This window comes from Sphaeramia orbicularis, chromosome 16, assembly GCF_902148855.1.
Source record: "Sphaeramia orbicularis chromosome 16, fSphaOr1.1, whole genome shotgun sequence".
NCBI lineage: Eukaryota > Metazoa > Chordata > Actinopteri > Kurtiformes > Apogonidae > Sphaeramia > Sphaeramia orbicularis.
Genome location: NC_043972.1, coordinates 37997024 through 38009836, shown reverse-complemented (window position 1 = coordinate 38009836; position 12813 = coordinate 37997024). Strand labels below are relative to the sequence as shown.

General features: G+C 39.2%; 1 protein-coding gene across 1 annotated transcript in view; it reads right to left on the bottom strand.

Annotated features, from left to right (window-relative positions):
- The window catches only part of tmem145 (transmembrane protein 145), a 54577-nt gene that overhangs the window by 27817 nt on the left and 13947 nt on the right, over positions 1-12813 (bottom strand). Inside the window, exons 2-5 of the mRNA XM_030157248.1 lie at positions 11648-11722; positions 10587-10664; positions 8200-8286; positions 7409-7510 (exon numbers count right to left, since the gene is read on the bottom strand). Coding sequence (XP_030013108.1) covers positions 7409-7510; positions 8200-8286; positions 10587-10664; positions 11648-11722 — 342 coding nt within the window. The remainder of the gene's footprint in view (positions 1-7408; positions 7511-8199; positions 8287-10586; positions 10665-11647; positions 11723-12813) is intronic.

Below are 12813 nucleotides of genomic sequence, written 5' to 3'. Positions count from 1 at the left end.
AACATATGGAGACATATAAAGATAGCTAGACGGAGGAATATCTCACCATGAGCATTTTACAGTATATTGAATATTTATCTAGCTATCTTTCCATCGACTTAAGGCATTTAAATCAGCACTGCAAATCACAGAGCTTCTCGATTAGATTGCTTTACTCTTAAAATATAAACTGTAGCCCAGTGCAAAATGCTCCAATGGAAAAGCACAAACACAGAAAAAATTATTCTCAGGCTGATTCAAAATTTATGGGAAGCCAGCACAAAAAGAAGCTTTAAACATTTCACAGAGCCCTCCTCAGGGTGCACTGGGGTTTGTCTCTGCTTTACCATTTTAATATCTGATCCTGCTGCTTATACTAAAAGTTTTTTTCCTGGACTTTAAAAAGTTAGATTTATGATTTAAAATGTTAAAATGTATTTTATGGTCCCGGTTGAAGGATCGATGGAATAAGATGTGACTTTTAAGGCTCCTGCAACAAGCTTAAAAAAATAGCAAAAGGGCACATCTGCAGATTCTTTACATGTATCTTGTACTTTTATAGTTTAAAGTCGACATTTGCCATCTAAAATACCTACTAAACCTAAAAGTGCAAGTAATTCATCTGCTCCACCTCAACGGCCTGCTCCACACGCTGCGTCCTCGCCCTGTAGTGACCCCCCTTCCCCGAGACAGGAAGCTGCGATGCCTGACTTTAAGGAGGAGCTGCTATTTTCACTCCTTAACGAGATGGCGGCTATTTTTAAAACTGAGCTTCAGGCAGCCTTGAGTGAAAATTTAACACCCATCAAAACAGAGCTACAGACAGTTAAATCTGAGCTATTGGTCAGTATTTCAAACATCAAGTCCCACCTGGGCACCCTAAAGCACACTTTGGGTGAAATGGAAACTTCACTTTCCGCATGCACCAATGACATTGTCACACCCCAGGCTAAAGTAGAGCACCTGTCAGCTGAACTTTTAAAAGTGGACAAGAAATGTGAGGAACTAGAGGCCAGATCTTGGTGCAATAATATACAGATTATTGGTGTTCCTGAAGACTCATCAATCCCCTCCACTATAGCAGCTGTCTCCTCCCTGCTTAAAGAGGCGCTAAAACTGGACAAAGAGCCGCTCTTGGACCGCGTCCACCACACCCTCCAGCCTAAGCTGAAACCTGGTAAGCGGCCCCGTCCCATTATTACACATCTACATCATCACATGGACTGTGTTGATATCCTGCAGCAAGCTAGAGCCCAACAACGGATCAAGACAGCCGACATGATGATCTCCATCTTCCCCGATTTCACTGCGAGGACCGCCCGTGCCTGAGCTTCCTTCACTGATATTTGCTGCCAACTCCGTGAGATTCCAGGAATACAGTTTGGTTTACTCTACCTGATGCACCTCCGCATTAACCATGATGGAGCTGACAGAGAGTTCAAGTCACTGGATGATGACAAATCAGTCCTTAAGACACTGACCATGTATGAAAATTGAAAACACATCATGCTGTTGTGGAATTAAAACAAACAGGTAATAACTGACAGTTATTTTATGATGGTGAAGTACATATGTGTATATGTGCTGTGATCCTTATCATCATCATCGTTTCTGTTAAGTTTGCAGGAGCCTTATCTTAGGCTATCCACTGTCATACCCGCAGCCAGACGTTAGTCTGGTTTTGTCTGTCTTTTATGTTTTGTTTGTCATTTCCTGTTTTATTTTGTTAAGTTTCCCCTCATGTGTCTTGTCTGTCGTCTTTACTTCCTGTTCCCTGTTCTCCCTGACCTCTTACCTGATTACCTGTCTCCGCCCTGATTTGCTCCACCTGTGTCTGGTTGTCTTCCCTCCCTTTTGTGTATTTAAACCCTGTCTCTTCCCTTAGTCAGACGCCAGTTTGTAACTCTTGTAGTTCTAACCAGCGTTTTGACCTCGTTTGTTCGTTTTGTCTGCCTGTTGTGACCCTTTTTGGATTCCTCGGTTTTTTGCCTTCCGCCTGCTCCCTGTCGGTTTTGTCTGCCTCATCTGGTTTCCTGGTTTTGATCTTCTCGCCCTGACTTTTTGGTACGTGAGTATTTGTCTAGCCCTTATGTCCTGTTGCCTGAGTGATAGCCTGCCTGTGCATGACCTGTTTCCGTCCCTGACCTCCCTTTGCTTTTCCCCAGTCGGGAAAAATACCCCAAACGCCGCTCGGGGAGACGGGCGGCTGCCCTCGAACCGGAGGACGAATCAGAGGAGGATTTCTCCTACCATTATCCTCAAGATTCTGTCACTATTATTACTCTTACACTTTTGTGTAACTAATAAACCTTTTGAACCTTATTTTTGTGTCCGAGTTCCTGCATTTGGATTCAGTGTTTGTACTAACGCCTTCACAATCCACTACCATTAGGTCAAAAACCATTAACTTCTCTATTGGGGATTTGACCCCTTTTGGAGTTAGCACTGGGCTCCCCACTGTTTGGGGATGTGGTCTGTGTAAGTGCTATTATGATGGTGGGTGGGGACGGGACTGTTTTCTTGTTGGGCTTGTTCCACCTGCCAACTATTGTTGGTATGTCATGAGATGAAGTCCAGAGAGCTTCAGGACAAATGTGTTACAGAACATCCCCTCTCTTCATCTTCTTCATTACAAGTTGTTGTTTGTTTCCTGGGGTAGGGGGGGGCTTCACATTTGATGTCTTTTAAAATAAGTCCTTAGTTAATGTCTACACTACAAGATCTTTTGTGAGATTTGTGAGCTGGTATATTAAAAGAAATGGGGAGCCCTATTAAAAGATCCAGAGTGTTTGCCCATCTCAAGAGACGCTCAAAGCCGACATAGTGCTCTTATAAGAAACTCCCATGCGTACTAAAGACCAGGCTAGGCTTAAATGTCCATGGGTCTCCAATATGTTTATTCCAGTTTCAACTCTAAAGCCATCCTAATTAGTAAGTCAGTTCACTTTTCATCTTCTAACTGTTTTTCAGATAAAAAATGGCAGATATTTGATAGTCTCAGGGACATCGTTTAATGTTCCTGTTTTATTAGTCAATATATATGCCCCAAATACTGATGATCCACATTTCATGAATAAGCTTTTTGAATCTCTCCCTTCACTGCACAACAACCTCCTCATATTTGGAGGAGATATGAACTGTAGTCAACCCCAGGTTAGACCGTTCTACCCCCAAAACACAGACCCCTTCCTAAATGTCAAGTACACTTTCTGAATTTATGTCCAAATGTGGTTGCATTGATCCCTGGAGATTCAATAATCCCTGTGCAAAAGAATACTTTTTTTTTTCCCCAAATGCACAAGTCTTTCTCGTGGATTGGTTATTTTTTTTTATTGATGCTAGACTGATTTCCAGTGTCTCAACAGTTAAATACCATCCTATACTAATTTCTGATCATGCCCCTCTTTCTTTGGATATTCGATTTTCGCCACAACCCCAATACTCTTTACTATGGAGGTTTAATACTTTACTTCTCTCTGATAACAAATTTGACAAACTTTATTACAGCTTCAATTGATGACTTTATCGCAATCAATCAGAGTGAAAGTGAACCTATCTCTTCCTCATTGCTATGGGAATCACTTAAGGTATATTTACGTGGCCAAATTATCTTCTATTCTGCACATGCAAATAAAACTCGAACAGCCAAACATCAGGAGCTTCTGCTGAAAATTAATAAAATTGATCAACTAATCTCTTGCCCCTCTCCCAAGCTACTAAAAGATCATGTTGCCCTGCAGACTTAGTTTGATCTTTTAACAACTGATGCGGAGCGCCTCCTATTACAGTCTCATTCCACATATTATGACCGTGGTGATAAAGCCAATCGGCTCCTGGCACACCAGCTGCGTCGTCAGGCAGCCTCTCGTTTGATTCCTCAGATAAAAGATTCTTCGGGCACACTACAAACCGACCCTAATGGTATTAATTCAGTTTTTTGTTCATTTTATTCTTCTTTGTATAAGTCTGAATTTGCATCTACCACTACCGAAATGAATACCTTCATAGATTCTCTCAACTTCCCAATTAAAACCTCAGATGTTGTTAAGGAACTTGACTTACCAATAACTTTAGAGGAAATCCATCTTGCTATAAAGAACATGCAAAAATAACAAGGCTCCTGGCCCCGACGGATTCCCAGTTGAATTTTTAAAAAGGCTTCAATCTTAACTGGCCCCAATATTACACTCTGTATATAACGAATCTCTGCCAAACGGCTCTTTCCTGCCTACTTTGAGACAAGCGTAAGTCTGCTCTTAAAGAAAGATAAGGACCCAAAACTCTGTGACTCTTACAGACCTCTGTCCTTGATTAATGTGGATGCCAAAATCTTTTCTAAAATTTTGGCTCATCATTCAGAGAGGATTCTCCCAACAATAATTTCTGGTGAACAAACTGGGTTTATTAATGGCCGTCAGCTATTTTTCAATGTCTGTACCCTTTCAAATATTATCTGCTCTAAAAATGACACAACAATCCCTGAGGTAGTAATTTCAGTCAACACTGAGGAAGCTTTCAACTGTCGAATGGAACTATCTATTTACGGTATTAAGCAAATTTGGGATTGGGGATGGATTTATTTTATGGATACGCCTTCTTTAGACATCCCCACAAGCCAAAGTCTCCACCAACTGTATTCAGTCAACTTATTTCACTTTATCCCATGGCACCCAACAGGGGTGTCCTTCATTTCCTTTACTTTTTGCTTTGGTCATAGAGCCTTTATCAATATATCCGAGGTCCTCCTCAACATTAACTGGCATTTCACAACTGAGAACTAAATTCAAGCCATACCTTTATGTGGGTGATTTATTGTTATATGTATCAGAACCTAATCTCTCAGTACCATCGATTCTATCTTTTTTTCAGAAATTTGGCTCATTTTCAGCTGACAAAATTAATGTTTCCAAAAGTGAATGCCATCCTGTTAATGCTTCAGCACTGAAATTAGATCAGTCCAGTATCCCCTTTAGGCTGAGCCCCTCTGGCTTTGGTTATCTAGGAATTACTGATACAAGAACACTAACCTCTCTTTTTTCTGCCAGTTTCTCCCCTTTAATATCTAAAATCAGGTCTGACCATCAAAGATGGAGAAGTCTGCCACTTTCACTCATAGGAAGAATTAACACAGTTAAAATTAACATTTTGCCTACATTACTATTTCTGTTTCAATGTCTTCTTTTATTCCTACCAAAAAAGTTTCTTTAAAAGTCAGGATATTTCTAGTTTCTTATGGTGTGGTGAGGCACTCAGAATACATATTACTGTCCTCCAGAGATGCAAATTTAATGCTGGACTGTCTGTCCCAAATTTTCATTTTTATTACTGGACATCACATATACAAAAAAAAAAATTTTGGTTCAAATCTTTTCATTCCCCATGGTGTAAGTTAGAGGTGCATGCATGTGGCACATCCTCACCTATGGCTTTGCTCACCTCTCCCATTCCCACTAATCCCTGTGGCTTTACAAACAATCCAGTAGTGAGTTCCACCCTCAAAATCTGGTATCAGTTCAGAGGGCATTTCAAGTTTATTTCTGCTTCTATTTTAGCTCCTTTGCTGAAAAACTATTTATTCCAACCTGGTTTCTCTGACCCCACTCTTACTGTTTGGCACAATAAAGGCCTTAAAACTTTAAAAGATTTTTACAATAATGGTACTTTTTGTAGTTTTGCAGATTTATCAGCTGAGTTTCATCTTCCTTCTCACTTTTTTCGTTATCTACAAATTAGACACTGCATTAAATCTGTATTTATTTTATATATATATATATATATATATATATATATATATATATATATGTGTATATATATATATTAGGGCTGCAATTTATCGATTCATTCATTAATCATTAGTTGGTTGCCCTTATCGATCAATTAACGATTAATTGGTAAGCGGCGATTTTCCTGAGAACCTGAATTTCTTTTTCAATACGGTCTATAAGAATAAAAGCTAACTATTGTTAACATACTTCATGAAAAAAGCATGTCATATTCCTTAATGATTGATTTATTGAACCATTGGACACAGTCAGTGTTTCCTGTGGAATTCATCTGTTGGTGTGGCGGTGTGTAATGGGGGGGTACACGCGCGTGCGTTTCGCCGGTGGATGGTTGGGTGCACGCGCGTGCGTTTCGCCGGTGGATGGTTGGGTGCACGCGCGTGCGTTTCGGGGTACTCGCGCGCGCTGTACGGCCGGGGGATGCGTGTGTATTGGTTGGTTACCGCGCGCGTCACTTTCCGTCCCACTTCTAATACTATGGGGGTACGGTGCAGTCCGTGCCCCCCGCCCCCGCAGAAGTGAAAGTGAAACTTTTCGCCCATTTGTCTTTTCCCACCTCCTGAAGCTTCGCAGATGCATTACATACCTGTGGCCCGAATCAGGAACCTGGAGGATGTTTTCAACTCCTGTCTCACCGACCGTGGGCTAGACCAAACTCCAGGGAAAACGCTCCCATACCGACCCCACATTTGTGCGTGTATTTATTCGGGGGTGCACCGCTCCCAGACAGACGGGCCGGTCTGTGTTTGGCTCCACCATGTCCACAAAGAAGACATTCTAACTCATCAACACCATGATCCGTTTCAGCCTTCAGACTGGTGTGGACAGGTATATATAGTATATACATATACAATATACAATCACTGTAAATGCTTCCTCCATATTGCCATATATAGTTGTCCAGATGATTACAACAGATACAGTTCTAACCAACTGGATGTTATCGCTTTCACTTAATTATTGGCGAGACAGCACCTTCTCCTTCATTGGAAATCCACAAAAGCTCCTTCCAGTACTCAGTGGCTCAGGGATGTTATGTCTTTCTTAAAAATAGAAAAGATTGGATATTCTTTAAGAGCTGTTCCCTCGAAATTTAAATTCTACAGTAAATGGCAGCCTTTCTTAACTTTCTTCAAATCCTTTCTTGTGATTGATGGACATCCCCCCTCATATATATATATATATATATATATATATATATATATATATATATATATATATATATGTGTGTGTGTGTGTATGTATGTATGTATATATATATATATATATATATATATATATATATATATATATATATATATATATATATATATATATGTAAAATGGAAAAGGCCAGCTTCAATCAGTGTATACATAAACAACTCTACCCTATTGATATATCTCTGAGAAGAGGTCTTTGATCACATTTGCCACAAGGACAGCAGTGATGATGGTGATGTTTGTTGTTCTGGATGGAAAAATACAGTGGTGTCTGGGAGCAGAGGAAAACAAACACAGCCAATAAAAATGCATGCATTGTGCGTGTGCCCTCCAAGTCTGTTTGTGTGATAGCGGTCTATGTTACTCAGGCAACCACCTGGTTGTACTTTTGCCCTTGCAGAAGCGAACAGCCAGTGGATCAGGTGGGGTCAGAGGTCATTGCTTACCCCGCATTTGCTGAGAGCGATGTACCACCATCTCTCCCTCACCGAACGGAAACTACGGCCGCCCACGCAGCTCAGAACCTCTTCATTCCCATCTCCCTCCACCTGTGAGGCAGAAGAAGCACCAGGAGAAGATGCTGTTATCAAAAAAGGAAATGCATTTTACCGTAGAGACAGACTGGATTATAGCAGACAAGTGGGAGCTTGAGATTCATAACATATTTCACATCCCAATATAGCCGAAAATGTGCAAACAAGATCCACAAAGCACCACAACAACAGAGTCATGCTGGCAATCACACTTCCTAATGTGATAAACAAACAACTCGAGGTGCTGATTGAAAATAGACAAAGGAATTATTTAAAAAAACAAAAAAAAGGTATTAGAGGGAAGAAAGATCCCGGTATGCACCATCAACAGTGGAAATGTGTGAATAATAAAATGTTACATTATAGACCATTAGCTCTGAGTTGTTTTCCTGTTTTACATATTCCTGGGCTTTTTTGCATAACAAAAGCAAATGCAGTTGGAAAGATGAAAATAAGTTCAACTGTCTGGAGATAAACAGGAATAATGTGATCCTCTAATATAATACACTTGCATCACAACACAGCAAGGTCAGAGGTCAAGTTCTACAGAAAAGCCTTCTTGCATTACAATGCATAGAGTTTTGTGTCTGCCTACTCCTTTCATACTCTGAGTGGGTGGCTGCTTGTTTATAAAAGACGACACCAGTATAGTGCTTTAGTGTGTGAATGTATGTACATGTATGTATTAGTGTGTGTTTTCTTACCATGCAGCCTGACCAGGTGTAGCGTGTGGTGAGGTTGATGACCTGGTTGTTCTCAGGCCGTAGCACTGCCTCCTTTTGGTAGCAGTTCTAATGGGAGCAAGAACAAATCAATTCAATAGAATGTTTAAACTGTTACAATTGCCTTTTAATCTGTGAATTTATTTACTCATAGTCTTGTTTTAATTTGATTGCTGATTCTGTTTTTCATTGGGTTATGCTTTCATTCAGCTGTGTGCATGATAAGCAGTACTGGAGAAGTGGAAGAATTACAAATGGTTTTTCAAGTCCAAAAGAGGCAAAGTGTGATTAATCAAAATATAATTGAAGTTGCATCTGCTGTAGACTGATTCATTAAAGCCATTGTAACAGAAATTAATATGTTTTGTCTCTTCTGTGATAGATTCCACCATGTGTGGTTGCTGAATATTAGTGGTGAGTTTAGTACATGGCCAAACTATGAAAATATTCATTGTGGTAACTTCAGACCAGAACACCAAAATCTGTCAAATGAAACTTTCACTGTCTTATTTCATAAATGAGAATTTGCATAAATTCTCATTAATGCAACAGTATATCAAACATAAAACAACTTCAATGATTCACTGAGTCTTCAAGTTGTTAATGACAATTGCCAAAACATGTCATTTTGTTTCAGTCATTTTAGTTTTCTCTGCTGCAGTTTTCTATAGCATTTCAGTGTATAATTTGCCTTTTTGTACATCATGCTACAAAACACAAAACTACATTATGCAAACAACTGTCTGCCTTTATCATTATTCTTAACAGATTTACACCTCAAACAACAGTTATATCAGATAATGTGTTAAAAAACACTGCACTAGTTAAGAAGGACTTTAATATGAGTGAGTAGGTGTTAACAAGTATCTGCAGCAGTACATAGTTGCATCATACATTATTCATTAGTTGTGAAAGCAATTTAGTGTTGCTTTTTTCCCTATATCTTGCTAAATCTCATTGTGAGTGTATAAAATGTGTTGTTCCTGTATAAGCCGCAGTCAGATGGTACAAAGTCATCATGTGTTATTTGTAGCTGAGGGACAGACCAGTATTACATTTATCCACTCTCTCTTTCAGGCACTAGACTTCAAACCCATTAATTCATCCATTATTAAATGTACGCTGCATGGACTATATGGATGAGAGAATGAATTAGAGAATACCTTTATATGTATAGAGCAGCCCATAGGGCTCATAAAATATGGTCAGCTTTACATGGTTTTGATTCTTTAAAGCAGCACATTTAAAAGTGATCACTATCAGCTATCAAATAAGACCATCAAAGACAGATATCAGACATTTATGTTCAAAAACTCTCTCCATGCACTGTTATTTCCTATGAAGCAGCTTCACTTCGGGCAGAATTCTCTAGTGTCCACACATACAGATTGTACGGTCCTTGATCACTGCATGTATAATCAATAATACATCAGTGCTTGTGACTGAAAAGCCTCTATTTCTAGAAGGAAAAAAAACACAAAACACTATTCCATTTTCCACCAGATTCCCAGGAACTTTTATTACCAGGAACTTCTTTACCTGGGTAAAAGAATTCATGGTAATCTGTGTGCTTTATGTTTCAGCTACACCTCAAAGTTCCAGAAAATGTATTGAAATTATTTCTGATCGCTGACTTGAAGTCCCGCTGAATTTGTTTTGAGCATGCTCGGCAAAGATGTTCAACAAGGTCCAGCCTCTTTTGAATATATTTGCTGAGTACGCTCTGTATCATATTCGGATGGACTGACAGACAATTGCAAAGCACTCATAGGACTGAGATGAATACACTCGGCTTGGCTTGAGGCAAATGCGCTCAAGAGTGACTTTAAACACTCAAAAGAGTACATTCGGCAAATGGACCTCATCGTCTGTCCACTTCTTGTAGCTTCTCTTGTTTTGCTCCGTTTTCCAAATGATCAAAACAACACCAAAGTGAAGTTTATAGAAATGGAATGAACAAGTTTGCAGCTGTACACTCTGTAGTGGGTGAATGTCGGAACGCTGCAAGTGTGTTCCCTCAATCAGCGTACTTCAGCTCCACCCCCAAGAATTCCAGGTAATCTGAAGTTTTACCCCTCTACCATTAACTTTTTTCAAGGAAAGTTTGGGGTCAAAGGAAAGTTTTTTACCCAGGTAATTTTGGTGGAAATACACAGAGGTTTTTCAAAGTTCCTGTGGTGAAAAAGGGGCTATTCACGACATGAGAAAGACCGCTGTATTAAATTTTGTGTGGTGAATGTGGAGCACTTAGTTGAAGTTAAATGCAAGTCAAGGGGTTTTCAGTTTAACACATGAATAAGTTAAAGCAGCAGTATTACTATTTAATAATAGCTTGTCAAAAGACATGATAGAGAGTGTCGGTGTCTCACCTTTTCAGGCCTCTTGTACACAGCTGGCCACTGAGAACTGTCATCAAAATACAGCAATATGTTCTGACAGCAGCGAGACTGTGCAGAGAGAAAGAGCGAAAAAGAGAAGGCGATTAAGAGAAAGGCAGGGGCAGGATGGGCATAGATCAGAGAGGAGGCAGTGAGACAGAGATTTATATGACAAAAACTGTTTCCAAAGTCTGCGGGCTAAAACAGCAAAGCATGGCAGAGGGAAAAGAGGACAAGGCGGAAGAGCAAAACAGACTCACAGAAAGATAGAGTGGAGAGAAGGGGAAAGGGGATGAGGCAGGTATGGTGAGAAAAGCCGGAGGAAGAAAGGATGAAGACATGACTGGTTTAGATGAGGTAAGACGAGGAAAGAGAGAAAAACAGAATAATGGAAAGAAAAACTGAAGAAACTGAAGAGTGATTATAGAACAGCATTTAGAATTAGACTAGTGAGAGTCAGAAATGAGAAAAAGAAAGAAAAACACTTTTCAAGCACTTTTAAGGGTCATTTTCAAATGTTTTCAGCACAGCACCTTATCGCTGGGGTAAAATACATATATACAGGAATACATACACTCATTTTACTCATATACACTATCACAATGATGTACATTGTATTATGCTATAAACATCTAAAATTATGCTTTATAATAGCAAAAAGATTAGAAATTAAAGGAGAACACAAAGTTTTATCCAAAAAAAAGGGAAGCCATACTCACATCGAGCCAAAGATTAAGATAAAAATGTACCTGGACTTGACCTGAGAGCACCCGCTAATTTTCTTTTTTGACATAAAGTTTTAGTTCTCAAAATGTATCACCTCTGTGAGTAGCTTTGGCTTGCCATCTGACCTGGCAGAATTAATATTAAAAATAAATAAATAAATCACATCAAAGAGTTAGAATTGCAAGCACTTTCAAGCACTTAAACTAAAATCCAAGCACTTCTCAGACCTTGAAAACACAACATCGAAATTCAACCATTTTCAAGAATTTCAAGCACCCACACGAACCCTGTAAAAGACACTCACACAGAAAATTAAGTGATCCTACCTTTGGATAACGGAACCGGAAATCCAGACGTCCAAAGTCGGTGAGAAAACAGAAGCGAGTGAGAAAAACCCAGTCCTGAAAATGACAAAGAAAAGATAAAAAATACGTAAACAAATCAATAAACACTTACTGTGGGCAGAATATAGTAAATATATCAGAAGTTGTAGGGAAGCAGAAGAACCCAGACAAATCAGAGATTATAACATACATTTTCCTCTTTTTTGTCAGTTTGTGAGGATTTTCTAATTAGAGATGCAACAATTACTTGATTAATGTATTAGTGATTATCATGATAACTGATAAATAGATCTGATTTCAGTTTTTCTTCAGGTACAATAATTTTCATTGTCAATTAACTTGGTGTCTAAAATGTCCAGGACCGATCCAACTGTCCAATCCAACAGCAACTGTAAGCTGACCCCAGCTAATGGCCTAAAGGAGTAAAGTAACCAGAAAAGACTCACATTTAAGAAAATAGCATTTCAACTTTTTTCCCCCTTAAACTTTATATCATTGTTTCGTGGACAAACCAAGATAATGACCATCACCAAACAACTAAATGATTAAACAAGACAACAACTGAAACACTAATCGATAAGTGCAGGTTTATTTAATGTTACTTGTTACCATTCTGAGTTTTGCCTGGTTTACTGAACAGAAAATCAATTTAAGCCTCTATCCCTTTTTGTGGATCTGTTTCAAAGTTTTACATGTTTGCTCTTGGCCTACACTCCTATACTTCCACCAAGTTTCATTAAGATCAGTCCAGTAGATTTTGCATAATGCTGCAGATAGATAGATGGATAGACAGGAAGTGATCACATAACCCTTGTGGCCACAGTAATAACTATAAGCTGTAGAAAATGGAATGCAGATGTAACAATGGGAGATAATAAAAGCCAGACGTCAGCGGGGCAATAAAAGAAGAGATAGCAAGGAGGAGGGGGAGTTGAAACAGAAGGGCAGAGCTCCACAAAAAGAGGGGTGAACAAGTTTTAAGAAAAGCTTTGGGTGGAAGAGGAATAGTGGGGAAAAGTGGAGAGGTAAATGCCAAGAGACTAAACTTTTACAGAGGGTAAACAGAGGGAGTATTAAGGGGCTGCTGCGCAAATTAATAAAAGGCAAAGGTGGATGAAGAAAAAAAAAAAAAAAACTTTCCATGCTTA